General features: G+C 50.3%; 1 protein-coding gene across 3 annotated transcripts in view; it reads right to left on the bottom strand.

Moving 5' to 3' along the window:
* The window catches only part of LOC115085861 (oocyte zinc finger protein XlCOF6-like), a 45,172-nt gene extending 34,723 nt beyond the window's left edge, over nucleotides 1–10,449 (bottom strand). For 2 of the 3 annotated variants that reach the window (XM_029592372.1, XM_029592373.1), the window contains exons 1-2: nucleotides 10,335–10,445; nucleotides 1,355–1,481 (exon numbers count right to left, since the gene is read on the bottom strand). In XM_029592372.1, coding sequence (XP_029448232.1) covers nucleotides 1,355–1,481; nucleotides 10,335–10,427 — 220 coding nt within the window. In that variant the 5' untranslated portion in view covers nucleotides 10,428–10,445. Of the gene's footprint in view, nucleotides 1–1,354; nucleotides 1,482–10,154 lie in introns of all 3 variants that reach the window. The other variant, XM_029592375.1, reaches the window with a different exon arrangement.
* Nucleotides 10,450–16,161: the final 5,712 nt, after the last annotated feature.

Here is a 16,161-nt window from a genome sequence, read left to right as displayed (position 1 = left end):
AAAAAAGTTACTAAGAGAATTGTTAAAAAAATAGATTCGAGAACTCTTAGATGAGAACATTTATAACAGTTTTCAATTTGGTTTTAGACCAGCTCATGATGCCGAGACACTTATTGCTTGCTTTGTAATCTCAACATTTTTAGGTGTGACGTCGAGATGGGCACTTAATTTTTTTTGGTATTAAGATTTGTTCAGCAGCCTTTGATGCCATCAACCATCCCATTAATCTATATCTGCAGCCATTTTGGACTGGTTTACCTCTTTCTTGACTGATCACCAATGCCAAGTTCCAACTGGGCACACCTCATCAAATTGGCAGCCCATTGATGTTGGTGTTACCCAAGGATTGGCTCCATCTACCACTCCTTTTAACATTTATCTGTGTCCATTCTGTAGCTTCCTCATGAGTTCAGAGGTTGGTTATATATGCAGATGACATCCAAAGTTCTTGTACTTGTTACTACTACCATGGAGGATGCTTATTTGCATCAAGGCTGATCCCTAATGATTGGTTAAAGCGAGTTCTCTCAAGATAGTAACGAGGACTGAAGGAATCCTCTCAGCTTTCTGGTCCAGGAGGTCAAGCCCGAGGTCAGAGGCTCTTCTCTGTGGGTCATGGGCTTGTGGCTTCAAGGCATGTGCTCTGCAGGTGCAGGAGGGGTTTGAAAAGGAGATTAACTAGTGCTAACATTTGTACCGGTGGTTAACCGATGCATCTCCAGTCATAAGACGAGAACGGGAAAATGTATTTATTTATTTATTTGTGTGTTTTTTCTATACCGGCATTCATGGAGTTCGTATCATGTCGGTTTACATAAAACAAGGGGTGAGCAATACATAACTATAACTTGAGCGTATACATTACAACTTATAACAAATTATAACAAGTGCTCAGAAAAAGAAGTTACAATAAAACAGGGATGATTCTAACTGGGAGGAGAAGAAGAGGATGATAGAAGATTAACAAGAAGTAGAACGTTGCGGTGGTTGTTAATGTCTTGGAATGAAGTGCTTGGAAAATGCTTGGAATGAAGTGGAGGGGTCTGAAGTGAAAAGATCTAATAAATCTTAGACACAGAGCAATGCAGGAGCCAGCGTCAGGGAGTCCCAGGAGAGCTGCTCACGTTTGCTTCTGGTCACATCGCCTGTAGTGAGGATCCGTAAGGGTTGTAGCCCGTATTCAGAGAATTGCAGGGGGTAGTAGAATTAGTGGCTGATTTAAAGGGGATGAAACCTGGAAGACACACAATGTGTTCCAATAATCCTGACCCTCCTGTGATGTGGAGGAGATCAAGGAAAGAATTCACCAATGACCTTCAGTATCTGCTAAAATTTCAGATAACACAGTCCTTACCTAGAGAGCTCAGGGTCTCGTAATTCTCCTTCATCACCTCCCTGTAAAGCTCCTTCTGCCCTTCATCTAAATACCCCCACTCCTCCTGGGAGAAAGAGACAGCGATGTCCTCAAATGTCACCGGCACCTGAAACACAAACCAGAAACACTCAGGGACACGTGGAGGGGCTCAGGATGCGTTAGATCTCAGCAGGCTTTATCCTCCTAACGTTGTTATCATGAAAGAAGGGACAGCAGGACCCCTCTCCCTCCAGGAACTGCCAGAGTTGTTTCCCCCTGAGGCTGATATTCTAAACAGCACTTCGCCAGATATAAATCTTACTTATCCAATCAAGTGCTGCTACTGAATATCCAGCTAAGGATCAGCTGGATAAGGCAGGGGAGGGGAAAGGGCATAATGAGGAGGAGTTGAGTTAGCCAGATATTCAGAGAGAGTCTTCCTGGTGCCACAGTTAAGCACATCAGACCTTTGCATCTGCATCTGAGAGAGAGATGCCTCCCTTCTACTCCAGACCTTAGCAAATAGGCCTGTTAAACTCTGCAACCATCACTTGGGGGATGTGCCAACAGAAAATAAAATTATGCAAGCAGTAATTAAGTGTGTGGGGGATCAGATTATCTGGAACAGATCCGTGTGTAAATTAAGTTAACAGGCCCAGAATCCGTTTTCTATGTGTGTATGTACATTCTGTCCGTGTGTGGCTCAAACATAATCCAATAACATTGCAAAAAAGTGAATTCAGGCAGCTGAGCAATGCTACTGGCCATACATTTTGAAAAGAACCGATAATGCTCAGGGGCCAATGCAAAAAAAACCAAAAAACCATGCTGAAAAGTCAGCGCCCGCTTCCTTAACGTGCGCATGGTGACTGCAAGGGGGGTGCCATGCTATATGCAAATTAGGGGGTCGCGCTAGCAAGGAGGCGCTAGGGTCGCTTGCACGCCCCTAGCGCCTCCTCACTAACACAAACCCGCGGCGGCTGACGGTTATGAAAATTGACACCCTCGGCGGTCTGCTGAGGTTTGTTTTTTTTTTACTCAATAAGTTGAGAAAAGCAATTTTTTCTGCTTTTCTGCTCTTCTTTTACCTGCGCCAGCTATTAACGCCTGCTTCAGGCAGGCGTTAATATCCGAGAGCTAAATGGGCGTCTAAGAAGCACATTTTATTTTTTTTGCACGCGGAGTGAATGAGTAATAGCCTCGTTCATATGCATTTGCACGTGATGAGCGCTGTTGCATTCACTCCGAGCTGGACGCGCGTTAAATAGGCGCTAGTCCCTCTATTGCATTGGGGGGTGGATTAGCGCCTATTTAACCCGCATCTGACTGCGGTTTGTACAGTGCGCTCGGCTAAGCTCACTGTATTGCATCGGCCCCCTTAGCGTGCAGTGGTCAAAGGCATAATTAACGTTAACGATTCAACAGCTACTCTTACCTTTTTCAGTTTCTAAGACCTGGGAATTTTTATTATATTTTTTTGCTCACTGCAGTTTTAAAATCATTCAAAACTGATATCATCCATGGCAACAGTACATACAGTATAAATAGTCAGCACTGTCCCTTACACGGGCGGAGTTTAGTAACCTGTGGTAACTTTTCTGTATGGGAGCCACCTGCACGGAGTGGCAGTTACAACCCTGAACAAGACGACGAGGGGGCAACCTGCATGGAGAGGAAAATTGGTTCTTACCTGCTAGTTTTTGTTCCTGTAGTACCACAGATCAGTCCAGACTCCTGGCTTTTGCCTCCCCCCTCCAGCAGGTGGAGACAGAGAAAGCTTTACTGCCACTTAACCCGAGGTGCCACCCGCAGTCCCTCAGTACTGAACTGTACCCAAGCCAGAAATTAAACACACGAAACCAAACACCTTGAATAACTAACCACCCCTGAACGAGCAGTGGGAAGAGGAAACCTGGAACTGAAATCCGCGCCCACACAAAAGCCCTGTGCCATTCTTCAGAGTAATCGCAAAAACAGATTGAGCGGACTCGCCAGTTCTCCCTTTCTTCCAGGGGGGCGGGACTCTGGCCTGATCCATGGTACTAAAGGAATGAAAATTAGCAGGAAAGAACCAATTTTCCTTTCCCTGTACCTACCCAGATCAGTCCAGACTGCTGGGATGTACCAGAGCTTCCCTAAACGGGATGGGACTGCGAGAGTCCCGCTCGAAGTACACTCTCACCAAAGCCCATGGCCTCTGGGGCCTGGACATCCAAACGATAATGACTGGCGAAAGCATGCGAGGATTTCCAAGTAGCTGCTCTATAGATCTCCTGTGGTGAAACTTGCGGACACTCGGTCCAGGAGGCCGCCGGAAAACGGGTAGAACGAGCCCTTAGCCCCTCCGGAACAGGGCGACCTTGACAGATATACGCAGAGCTAATAGCCTCTTTCAACCACCGCGCAGTCATGGCTCTTGATGCCTTATGACCCTTTTGGCACCACTCCACAGGACATAGAGATGATCTGACAAGCGGAAGCTGTTCGTGACCTTCAGGTACTGCAACAAAGCAAGCTTTACATCTAACCGTCGTAACTCTGTAGCCTGAGGAGTCGTAGGACGGGAACTCCACTGACTGATTTGAACGGAATGACAACACCACCTTCGGCAGAAAGGACAGAACCTTTCTCAAGGACACTCCCACATCGGAAATTCTCAAAAAGGGCTCCCTACATGATAAGGCCTGAAGCTCGGAGATTCGGCGAGCCAAACAGACCATTTTCAAAGTGAGATGCTTCATGGCAGCTTGTTTCAGATTTTCAAACGAAGGCACACCCATGCTCTTAAGGACCACGTTAAGGCTCCAGGAAGGGCAAGGCTTCCGAATCAGAGGACGTGAATGTTTCGCTCCGCGAAGAAAAAACGCACAAAGTCCAGATGTGCCGCCAGAGATACTCCTCCAACCTTACTTCAAAAGACATCCCAAAGCCACCACCTGAGCCCTGAGGGAATTCAAGGATAAACCTTTCACCAAACCCTCCTGCAGAAAGGCCAAACTATACACCAACGAGGCTTGCGTAGGATCCCCCCTCTGCCCCGTACACCAGGCCTCAAGAACTCTCCATACTCTCGTATAGGCCAGAGATGAGGAAGTCTTCCTAGACTGCAAGAGAGTAGCGATGACCCCTTCCGAATAACCCTTATTCCTCAAAACGCTCCCTCTCAAAAGCCAAGCCGCTACGCAAAAGCGATCTGCCTGATTTAAACAAATGGGACCATGACGCAGAAGGTTCAGCAGATGCGCTAGCCGTAACAGACCGTCCATGGCTAAGTTGACCAAGTCCGCAAACCATGGACGCCTCGGCCACTCTGGCGCAATGAGAATCACGTCACCTGGATGGACCTTTTTGCATCGCAAGATCTTGCCTGCTAACGACCAAGGCGGAAACACATAAAGAAGGACATCAGTCGGCCAAGGCAGAACTAAGGCATCTACCCCTTCTGCTCCTCTTTCTCTTTGCCGGCTGAAGAAACGTGGGGCCTTGGCATTGCGGAAGGTCACCATTAAATCCATGCATGCTGTGTCCCACCTGTGACTAATGAGACACATTGCTTCCTCTGACAGCTCCCACTCTCCAGGGTCCAGCTGCTGCTGGCTCAGAAAATCCGCTTGCACGTTGTCCATGCCCGCTATGTGGGAGGCTGTTAACTGTTCCAGATGTTGTTCTGCCCAACTGAGTAAATCTCGGGCATCTTGAGCCACTGATCGACTTTTAGTACCCAACTGTCAGTTGACGTAAGCCACCGTTGTCGCATTGTCTGACAAGACTCTCACCGGCTGCCCCCTCACCAGGGGTAGAAACACCTGCAGAGCCAAGCGCACAGCTCTCATCTTTAGATGATTGATGGATCATGAGGCTTCCTCCACCGACCACCACCCTTGCACAGACTGGTTCTGACACACCGCTCCCCACCCAGAGAGACTGACATCAGTGTGATGATCGTCCAGACCAGGATGTCCAAGAGCACACGTTGACTTAATTTGTCCAGAAGGAGCCACCATGAGAGACTGGACCGAGCAAACTCCATAAGTGGGAGAGGTAGCTGAAATTGCTCTGACAACGGGTCCCAGTGGGATAGTAAAGCAGACTGTAGAGGCTTCATATGAGCAAAACACCTATGGAACCAACTCCAAGGTAGAAACCATAGACCTGAGAATTTGCAAGTAATCCCAGACCTTTGGCATTCGCTTCTTCAACAAACCATGAACTTGAGCTTGCAACATGGAAATCCTTGTATCGAAACGTGCCCCCAGGAATTCCAAAATCTGGGACGGGAAAAGATGACTCTTGGACAGATTGACTATCCACCCCAACGATCTCAGGTGCCAGAGGACTAAGTCCACTGTCTTCCGACAAAGGATTTCAGACTTCGCCAGGATCAGCCAGTCGTCCAGATAGGGATGGACCAGGACCCCGTCCCTCCGGAGGGTTGCAGCCATCATGACCATTACCTTGGTGAAGGTCCTGGGCCCTGTCGCCAGACAGAAGGGCAGAGCGCAAAATTGAAAATGTTCTCCCAGAATCATGAATCTCAGATATCTTCGATAATCAAGCTGGATTTCTATGTGTAAGTACGCTTCGGTCAAATCCAGAGACGCTAGGTACTCCCTCTTGTGCACCAAGGCAATTATCGAACGCAGGGTTTCCATTCAAATCAGAGGAACCTTCAGAGCCACGTTCACCTTTTTTTAAATTGAGGATTGGAAGAAACTCGCCCTCCTTCTTGAGAACTATGAAACAAACAGAATAGCGGCCTGTCCCCTGCTCCTCCAGGGGGGCAGGAACAATGGCTCCCAGCCTGCGCAGGCGACAAACGGTCTCTCGCACTGCCAGCTTCTTTTCTTCGTAAGTAGATGGGGAGACCATAAACCGATCTCTTAGCGGCCGAGCACATTCTAAAGCGTAACCTTGTTTTAATCACACTTAAGACCCACTGGTCTGACGTGATCTTGGTCCACTCCTCGTAGAACAGAGCCAGCCGGACCCCATCACTGGAACAGAGGAGTAGACCAGCCTCGCATCATTGGGTGGATTTGGTTCCACCTACACCCTGGGAAGAGCCACCTCTACCCGACCTACGTCCTCGAAAGGGCTGGTTCCAGGACAGTTGTCTGCCCAAGGACTGCCCTCTGTATATTCCCTGACGCTCTGAGCGGCCAAAAAAATCGCCAACTTCCTCTGAAGGAGGCAATTTATGGACCTTATTCTCACCAAGAAGCTTGATCATCTCCTCTAAGGCCTTACCAAAGAGCAATTTCCCTTTAAAGGGCAAAGCTCCCAACTAAGACTTGGATGAAACGTCGGCCAATCAATTGCTCAACCAGAGGAGTCTCCGGGCCGAAACTGCTGACATAATCCTGGAGGAGGTCCTGACGAGATGATACATGGCATCTGCACTATACGCCACTACGGCTTCCAGCCGCTCCGCCTGTTTCGTCTCAGATTCAGACAAGGACCTGTCAGTCTGTAACTGGAGTGGAGTAGCAGCAGTGGGCTACAAACCAGGAGTTCAGATCCCGCTGTCGCTCCTTGTGACCTTGAGCAAGTCGCTTTACCCTCCGTTGCCTCAGGTACAAACTCAGATTGTAAACCCTGTGGGAATAGGGAAATACCTCCGGTACCTGAATGTAATCTACTTTATTTATTTAACATTTTTCTATACCGACCTTCAAGGAAGAATACCATATCAGGTCGGTTTACATCGAACAGGGGATAGATAAATATAACACAGAAACAACTCTTTATAATCAGAGGAAGCAAAAAAGTACCAAAGTGAAAAAGTAAAAGTTACATAAAACAAGGACCAAGAACTTGGAAGCTGAGTCAGCTGGAAGAAGAAAGGCCCTAAGGGGGTAGATTTTATTTATTTATTTATTTTTTATTTATTGTTTTTGTTATACCGAGTTTCATGATAGGCATCACATCAACCCGGTTTACACATAACAAGGAGTGTAAAGCATAACGTAACGTAAAAAACAATATTTTCAATAAGAACCTTGAACTTTAAATACAGTGAATCAGAAAAAGGGAGAGGGAAAGTTACAAAAAACAAGGAAAATAAACTTGGGATGGAAGGGGAGAAATTGAACAGCACAATATTTACAATATTTAGATAAATTAATATTTACAATATTATCTAAATATTTACAATATTTAGATAAATTAATATTTACAATATTTAGATTAATTACTTTGAAAAACGGAATTAAAAAAAAAAAAAATCTAAACACTGCTGCACACAGCGTAAGCCGGCCCTCAACAAACTGCTACCCACAGCAGCTTGAACATCTCAAAAATCTTACTGTGCACTTCCAGCTTCCTTATCCTGAAGGTCCTTCAGAGCTGTAGAACTGGCAACGGGAATGGTAGTCTTAGTAACAGCCGAAACACATGCATCCACCTTCAGGCCCTTCAGCTCAAGAGTATCCTCTGGCAAAGGATACAACTTATCCATAGCCCTGCTGACCTTCAGGCCTGTTACGGGAGTATCCCCCCACTCCCTAAACAGCAACGTGCTGACCGACTTGTGAAGTGGAAAAGACCTCGTTGGACACCCGGAGGCCAACCATGACCTGTTCCACTGCTCCCAGTTCCAATTCCTCTCGCGGGACCTCTATACCCAGTTCCTCCAGAACAGCGGGTGTCAGGGGACCCAGCTCCTCCTCGGGGGAACAACCGTACCACCTTGGGATCAGCGCTGTCAACGACCAGACTCTTTGACAACACCTGATCTGGGTCCTGATCCACCAAACCCGGATCCGACCCCGGAAGGTCTCGCACTTGCCGATCATCCACTTCTGAAGCTTCGGAGGCGCTCGCCGTGGCAGGCGGTGGTGCCAGGGCCCCTAGGACTCGCCTGACCCTCACGGCCTCCACAGCCCCAAAGGGCCTGGGTCTCTTTGCCAGCCTTATCAAAGCCCTCTTTCCAGCCCTGTGCCGCACGGCCTTCCTGGCCTTATAAGCCTTGTGTAATAAAAGAACAAAATCTGAGGAGAAAGTAGAAGAGGCATCCGAGTCCTTCGGGGGGTCCCACTCACTTCCTGAAGGGAGCCCCTTGGTGTCTGGACCTCCCTTGGTGGTCCCCACCACCGGAGATAAAGGAGGAGGGAAATCCCCACCCCCCCCTCCGCGGCCTGCGTGGCAGCCTTGAAGTTGGACAAGATGGCCGCCGTTCCCATGCTTAGCGGGCAGGGATCGCCGGCGGGCTGCCGTGCTGACGAGAGCCTCTCAGGCTCACAGTGCCTGGCTGATTTATTTACTGCCACACTCCGTGAAGTGCCCTCCCCAACGGAGAGGCACCGGGAGCGTTTGCCGACGTGCGCATCTCCACAAGCTGCGCGAGCCAAACCACGCGGCATGAAATCATGTGCCGGGCAGCGAGACCAGAAAAGTCACCAGAGGCACGGGGAATAACAACTGAGCCTCTCGATCTCTTAAGCAGCAGAGCTGGGGTAAGGATGTGCCGTCCCACAGCAACTCCTATTTGCTCCCTTGTTTAAAAAAAAAAAAAAAAGTGAAAATTAAACAAACTTTAATAGGCAATAAAACAAGTATTCCCTCAAAGAAGCTGCAGGCTCAGTCCATCCTTCAGGGCGAGGGAACCGGGACCCCCAGTTTTCATCCCTGTCCGGCTATGAAGGAGCGAGCAACAAAGGGTCCCCGATTCCCTGCTCGTCCGCCTCACAAACCAGGGGCGATGGCCCCCACCAGAACCTAACATCCCGCTTGGAGGCAAGCACGTCTAAATCCTGTAGTCATCCTGTAGTCTAATTCCCTTTTTTTTTTTAAACTCAAGACTGCAGGCTTTGCACCTCCACCATCTGCTGGAGACAGAAAAACACTGAGGGTTAAGTGGCAGTGGCCATAAAACTCTCTCTGTCTCCATCTGCTGGAGGGGAGGCAAAATCCAGGAGTCTGGACTGATCTAGGTACAGGGCATGGCAGTTACAACCCTGAACAAGAAGACGAGGGGGTAACCTGCACGGAGTGGCAGTTACAACCCTAAAAAAAACAAAACAGGAGAGGGTAATCTGCAGGGAGCAGTAGTTACAACCCTGAAGAAGAGGGCACGGGGTAACCTGCATGGAGTGACAGTTATAACCCAGAACAAAAAGTGAGTGGGTAACTTGCACAGAGCAGCAGTTACTAATTACTCTTTGGAGAAGGTACGGGGGTAACCTGAACAGAGTGGCAATTAGAACCCTGAACGCTTTTTTGGGGGGCAGACAGAATGGACCGTTTTGGTCTTTGTCATCATTTACCAGGTTGCTGGTCCAGTAAGTGATGAGAACAGACTTGGGGGGGGGGGGGGGGCAGAAACTATTGCTGGCAGGTAACCACAAAAGAAGGGCTAGTGCTGAGTAAGGTTAGAAACCCCTCCCTCCCTCGGAAGGGCACTTCTGCAGCACCAAGTGCATGCACACAACCCCTGCACCCCTGCCCAGGCACAGGCTGGCTAAAGCACCAAGTGCATGCACACAACCCCTGCACCCCCTTACAGGCACAGGCTGGCTAAGTAGGCCAGCGGCAAACACACATTTACTAGCCCTGGAACATCTGCACCTCTGTGACCCTCTTACTCCAGGCCCCAGCAACAAACGAGAGGAAAGAGGCACCAGCTTAGGCGGAAGCAAAGGCCAATCCTCCCCGGGGGACACATAAACCACTTGCAAACCAGCAAGAGTGCGGTGCAAGCGGCTGGCGCCTGCCCCGACCGTCCGGGTTTCTCGTAAGGGTGCGAGCGCGCGCGTGCCCCAGGCGTCTGCTAAACGCCGCTGCATGCACCTGCTCCTTTTACCTTCATAACTGCCCGTCCTACGGGCCGGAAAACTTTTTTGAAAATTCCCCCGCAAGTCCAAAAAGGGTCCGGTTCTCATGCAGAGAGGGCGAGCGAGACAGGGCGGAGCCACTGGCTGTAGGAGGGGAGCCGAGCGAGGGGGAGCTGCAGGGAGAAACCGGCGGCGGGCGATTTACATACCTTGCCCGGCAGCGCATGCGCCGATCTCGGGGGCTCGGGCGGAGGAGGCGTCCCCGAGGAGCAGGGAGCGGACCTCCCCCTTCTATTCCCCATGGTCGGCGACGCAGGGCCAGGCCCAGGGGGGGAGGAGGCAGCGCTGCCCCTATCTGTGGGCCCGGCCCCCTTCCTGAGCCGGCCCCTGATTCAGAAAAGCTTTATTGGCAGGACAAGGCCTGCGCGCGGCGCGGAAGGACTCGAAAGGGAGGGGAAAATCACAATAAGAAACTGAATGTAGTCTAGAACGAACCTACCTTGGCGTGAGACGTAAATGCATCTGGGAATTCTAAATTTGCTATAAAGACACCATGAGGGAAAGCTCTCAGAGCCCTATGTGCAACAAAGAAACCTCGGGAAAATACAAACTCACAATAAAACAGTTAAAATTATTTGCTAGCATCGTTCGCCCAATCCTCTTATATGGGGGGGGGGTCTATCATTAACCCCAAATTATAGGAAGTGGGACAGAACGGCGACAGAAATCCTGCAGCTGCAGTTCTGCAATCAGACGCTCGGTGTCCTCCGAAACCCCTCTAAGAACCAGGAGCAGAACGAGGAGGCCTCCCCTTACTACTCACCATGCAAAACAAAAAAACAAGAATATTCACATTCTGGTGTCGCTTCTGGGAAACAATACAAAACCCGGGGGGGGGACGACCAAACAAACCCACACTCGGCACCTATTCAGCAAACCTACCCTACCGATCCAGCACTCGGAGCAACTACAACCGGCATATGAAAGAGGGGGGAGGGGGGAATGCAAAAATATTGCAACATGCCCTACAACACCGAGACACCTCCTACGGGAAGCAGCAAAGTGGCCTGCTACCGATCCCTGCGCTGATAGACTCCCTCACCTCCGTCAGAGGTGCGGACCCGTCCCAAATACAGCACGAGGGGGATCACGGACTGGAAACAGGAAAACACCCACAACCCCAGGGAGCCGGGCTGTGCGCGCGATGCAAGCAACACGCGGCAAACAGCGCTGCACCTCCTCCTGCGCGGTGCGGCAATCCAAAGAGACAAAAAACCCAAGTCTTCCCACAAACAGGTCGATACAGTAAGGCCGCGTTAGAAAGAGTGCGGCAGTGCCGGGCGCACCCTCGTTCCCCGCACGCACAGTCCTGCTCACATACCGCTCGATACTCTATGTAAATTGCTCGCAAATGCAAACCATAAATAAATAAATAAATAAATGCAAGCCGAGTCTGCGAAGCGTTAGGTGAAGGGTTAGGCCCGCGCAACCCATTTTACTGTATAGGCGCTTAATACAGCGCCTATACAGTATCCTGGGTGCGCTGGTACCTGTCATTTCAACTGACATTTGAAATGACAGGTACCAGGAAGTGGATGGTTCCCCCCCTCCCGAAGCAAGGCGCAGGTGAAAATTAAAACAAAAGTGTAAAAAACAAAAGTGTAAAAAAAGTAAACTTACTGGTGGGAGCCGGCGGGCGGGTGGGCTCCCGTTCATCCAGGCGGAGGGAGCCGGCGGCGAAAGCGGCCTCCAGCAACCCCCGCCGGCAGTGAATGAATGCACGCCTGTGTACGCCCGTGCAATTTCGGCGCTCAAGGCGTGACATCGGCGTTCTCTAATGCCCTGCCTTGAGCGCCGATATTGCACAGGCGTACACAGGCGTGCATTCATTCACTGCCGGCGGGGGTTGCTGGAGGCCGCTTTCGCCGCCGGCTCCCTCCGCCTGGATGAACGCGCGCCCGCCCGCCGGCTCCCGCTGCCGCAGCCTGGATGAACGCACGCCCGCCGGCTCCCACCGCCGCCGCCTGGATAAACGCGTGCCCGCCGGCTCCCGCCTCGATGACCGCACGCCCGCCCACCCGCGTGGAGATGGGGGATTCGGAAAGTGACATCCAAGGTATTTATACCCATTTTTAGGTTTTCTTTTGTGGGAAAGTTTGCCGTCTACCCTTAACCCTTGCCTCTAACGCAGGGGTAAGGGTAGGCAGTAAGTTAGCAGGTTAAACGCGCGGCAAAACGGCAGGGTAAAATCTGCATCCTATCTCCCCTGCACCCTCCTCTGCTCCAGGGTGTACGTATTCGGATCCTTCAGCCTCTCCCCACGCCATTCCGGTCGCCTTCCTCTGGACCGTTTCCATCCTGCCTCCATCCGAGGCCTCACCAAGGCCCTGGAGCCTAGGGCGGTGGTTCCAGACCTGTCCTGGGGGCTGCTCGGCCACTCAGGTTTTCAGGATACTGCAGTGAATAAGTCGTAAGTGGGAGGAGGGTCGGGCCTGTGGGGGTGTGATGGCTCACAGGCCCCGTGCTGACTTTTAAGCTCCTGCAGCCGTTGCTGCTGCCACCTCATGGAGGCCCGAGGAGCATAGGGCGGGGACAAGAATGGGGCTGGGCAGGGGTGATGGGGGAGCAGTGACTAATTCAGGTTTCTGCCACCCCCAGACCCTGCTGGTATTCCCCCCCCCGGGAGCAGAAAGTCTAAGGCACACCCCCAGTTTCCTGCTCAAGGGTAGAATCCTGAAGCAAGCTGACAAACATTTCCATTATTTTCCATTGCATCATAAAAATAAAGCCATGTTCCAATCTTTCTGGTGTCTGCATGATATATTTTGTGTTTACTGGGTGAGGAGAAGGGGAGATCATGTGGATGGAGAGAGGAGAGAAGATAAGAGAAGGTGGTGAGGGGATGGGGGGAGGACCAGGAATCTGGGAGAGGAGAGAGGTTCTGGGCTTGAGAGAGGGCAGGAGGGGTTCCTGCTGAGAATTGAGAGGCAGGAAGGAGGTTCTGGGGACTGAATCTGAGATCCAAGCGGTGGAGGGAATCCTCATAGTAGTGGAGGAGGAGGGAGATGTCCCTGTCATGGGCCAGTTCTGCTCTCTCTTGCCTCCTCCTCCCCTCTCTGACCTCCCATCCGGCCTAGCGCGCACGCACCAACTGTGCCAATGCCTTCCCTCGCCCACACAAATGCTGCCCCCAGTGCCCCAATCTCACACAGATGCATCCCCATCTGCTCCTGTCGCCCAGCTCCTCTCCTCCCCCTCCCCCCCCCCCAATAATCCCTCTCTCAGCTCCTCCTTTCTTTCCCAAGATGCTCCCCTTCAGGCTTGTTCCTCTCCTCCAGTCCCCTGAGTGTCGGCAGGAGAGGGGGTGGATCATCCAGCAGAGTGGTTCTTTGCTTTGCTGTGCTTGCATAGCCTCAGCTCCTCCCCTCCTGTTCCCTGATGGGGAGGGGAGTGGCTGAGGCAGGAAGCAAGAGGGTGGTTCTCTCCAAAGTGAGATTCAGCTGACCTGCTGCCCTTGGCCCAGACCTAGTGTACCTATTGGTAAATCCAAGCCCGGGGGAGGGGGATGCCAGCGAAAAGAGTGCTGGGGGGGGGGGGGGGGGGCGGCTGCAGTTGGGAATGAGTTTAGCATGGGAGTGAGGGCTGCTGGGCAGGTTTAGTGGGGGAGAGAGAGGGGCCCAGAGCAATTGGTGGTGGGAGAAAAAAAAGGGGGCTTACACAGAAAGGAGGGGAGGAGCGAGGCATCCCGGGGAACAGCCCTGAGGTTGCTGTTGATTAGCAGGGAAGGGGGGGGGGGGGAGGAATAACGATGATCAGCTTTCACTCCTCCACCCACACTTTTTTTCCCTCCCTTCCAGGAAGGAGCTTCCTTTCTCCCGGATCCCAGCACTCTCCTTGTTCCCACCCTGCTGTAAGTCACAGCTCCCCGACTTGTGCGCCTTCGCTCTGCCCTCAGCCGAGTTCCCAGGCCTGGAATCGCAGCTGCAGACTCCACGTTTGTGCGTTGCAGTCCCCCGTCCCTACTTCCGGTTTCTGCCCACGTGCTGCCTGCACTGTGTGCTCCAGGCTCATCCTTCCTTCTCCTGTTCCCTGCAGGCTTACTTTGGCAGGGGCGTGGCTGGAGCTTTTTTTTTTTTTTTTTTTAATGTTTCCCCGGAACCCCCCCCCCCCAGAAAATGATTGCAAATTCCCCGAGTCTCTGGGGAAAATCCAGAGTGTTCCCAGGTGGGAGCGAAGAGCGGGCAGGGAATGGGAGAGAAGGAGAGGGATCCTGGAGAGGAGAGAGAGGGATGCTTTGCTGAAGCTGCCATCACCAGAGTGACTTTGCCACCAAAGGATAAAGCGCTAGGCTGGAGCAGTCAGTAAGTCAAAAGAGGGGGTAGGGGATGGAGGGCGCAATTCTGAATATCTTCCCCAAGTACAGAAAAAGCTGATCCCGTCGCTGACCGAGCCGTGTATTTCTGCATCGCTTGACCAGAATTTTGAACGTAATCACCTTGATAAAACACAGGTTAACATTCAAAGAAACCCTACAACAGTTAACTTATCAGGCTAAAGGTGGCTGGCTACAATATCCCAGATATTCAGTGGGATGTGATGTTCGGTCAGAGAGAGACAGAGTGGCAGGTTGTGGTAGTAAAGGTAGGGTACGAAATTTCAGACCTATTAGTAAAAATTTGTAACTTATCATTAAAATCATCCATTGTACCTGAAGACTGGAGGATAGCAAATGTAACCCCAATATTTAAAAAGGGCTCCAGGGGCGATCCGGGAAACTACAGACCGGTTAGCCTGACTTCAGTGCCAGGAAAAATAGTGGAAAGTGTTCTAAACATCAAAATCACAGAACATATAGAAAGACATGGTTTAATGGAACAAAGTCAGCATGGCTTTACCCAAGACAAGTCTTGCCTCACAAATCTGCTTCACTTTTTTGAAGGAGTTATTAAACAGGTGGATAAAGGTGAACCGGTAGATATAGTATACTTGGATTTTCAGAAGGCGTTTGACAAAGTTCCTCATGAGAGGCTTCTAGGAAAAGTAAAAAGTCATGGGATAGGTGGCGATGTCCTTTCGTGGATTGCAAACTGGCTAAAAGACAGGAAACAGAGAGTAGGATTAAATGGGCAATGTTCTCAGTGGAAGGGAGTGGACAGTGGAGTGCCTCAGGGATCTGTATTGGGACCCTTACTTTTCAATATATTTATAAATGATCTGGAAAGAAATACGACGAGTGAGATAATCAAATCTGCAGATGACACAAAATTGTTCAGAGTAGTTAAATCACAAGCAGATTGTGATAAATTGCAGGACGACCTTGTGAGACTGGAAAATTGGGCATCCAAATGGCAGATGAAATTTAATGTGGATAAGTGCAAGGTGATGCATATAGGGAAAAATAACCCGTGCTATAATTACAGAATGTTGGGTTCCATATTAGGTGCTACAACCCAAGAAAGAGATCTAGGTGTCATAGTGGATAACACATTGAAATCGTCGGTGCAGTGTGCTGCGGCAGTCAAAAAAGCAAACAGAATGTTGGGAATTATTAGAAAAGGAATGATGAATAAAACGGAAAATGTCATAATGCCTCTGTATCGCTCCATGGCGAGACCGCACCTTGAATACTGTGTACAATTCTGGTCGCTGCATCTCAAAAAAGATATAATTGCAATGGAGAAGGTACAGAGAAGGGCAACCAAAATGATAAAGGGGATGGAACAGCTCCCCTATGAGGAAAGACTAAAGAGGTTAGGACTTTTCAGCTTGGAGAAGAGACAGCTGAGGGGGGATATGATAGAGGTGTTTAAAATCATGAGAGGTCTAGAACGGGTAGCTGTGAATCGGTTATTTACTCTTTCGGATAGTAGAAGGACTAGGGGACACTCCATGAAGTTAGCATGGGGCACATTTAAAACTAATCGGAGAAAGTTCTTTTTTACTCAACGCACAATTAAACTCTGGAATTTGTTGCCAGAGGATGTGGTTAGTGCAGTTAGTGTAGCTGGGTTTAAAAAAGGATTGGATAAGTTCTTG

This window comes from Rhinatrema bivittatum, chromosome 2 (assembly GCF_901001135.1).
Source record: "Rhinatrema bivittatum chromosome 2, aRhiBiv1.1, whole genome shotgun sequence".
In the NCBI taxonomy this organism is placed as follows: Eukaryota; Metazoa; Chordata; class Amphibia; order Gymnophiona; family Rhinatrematidae; genus Rhinatrema; species Rhinatrema bivittatum.
Note: the sequence above shows the minus strand (reverse complement) of the source record. Positions and strands in the feature narration are given on the sequence as shown.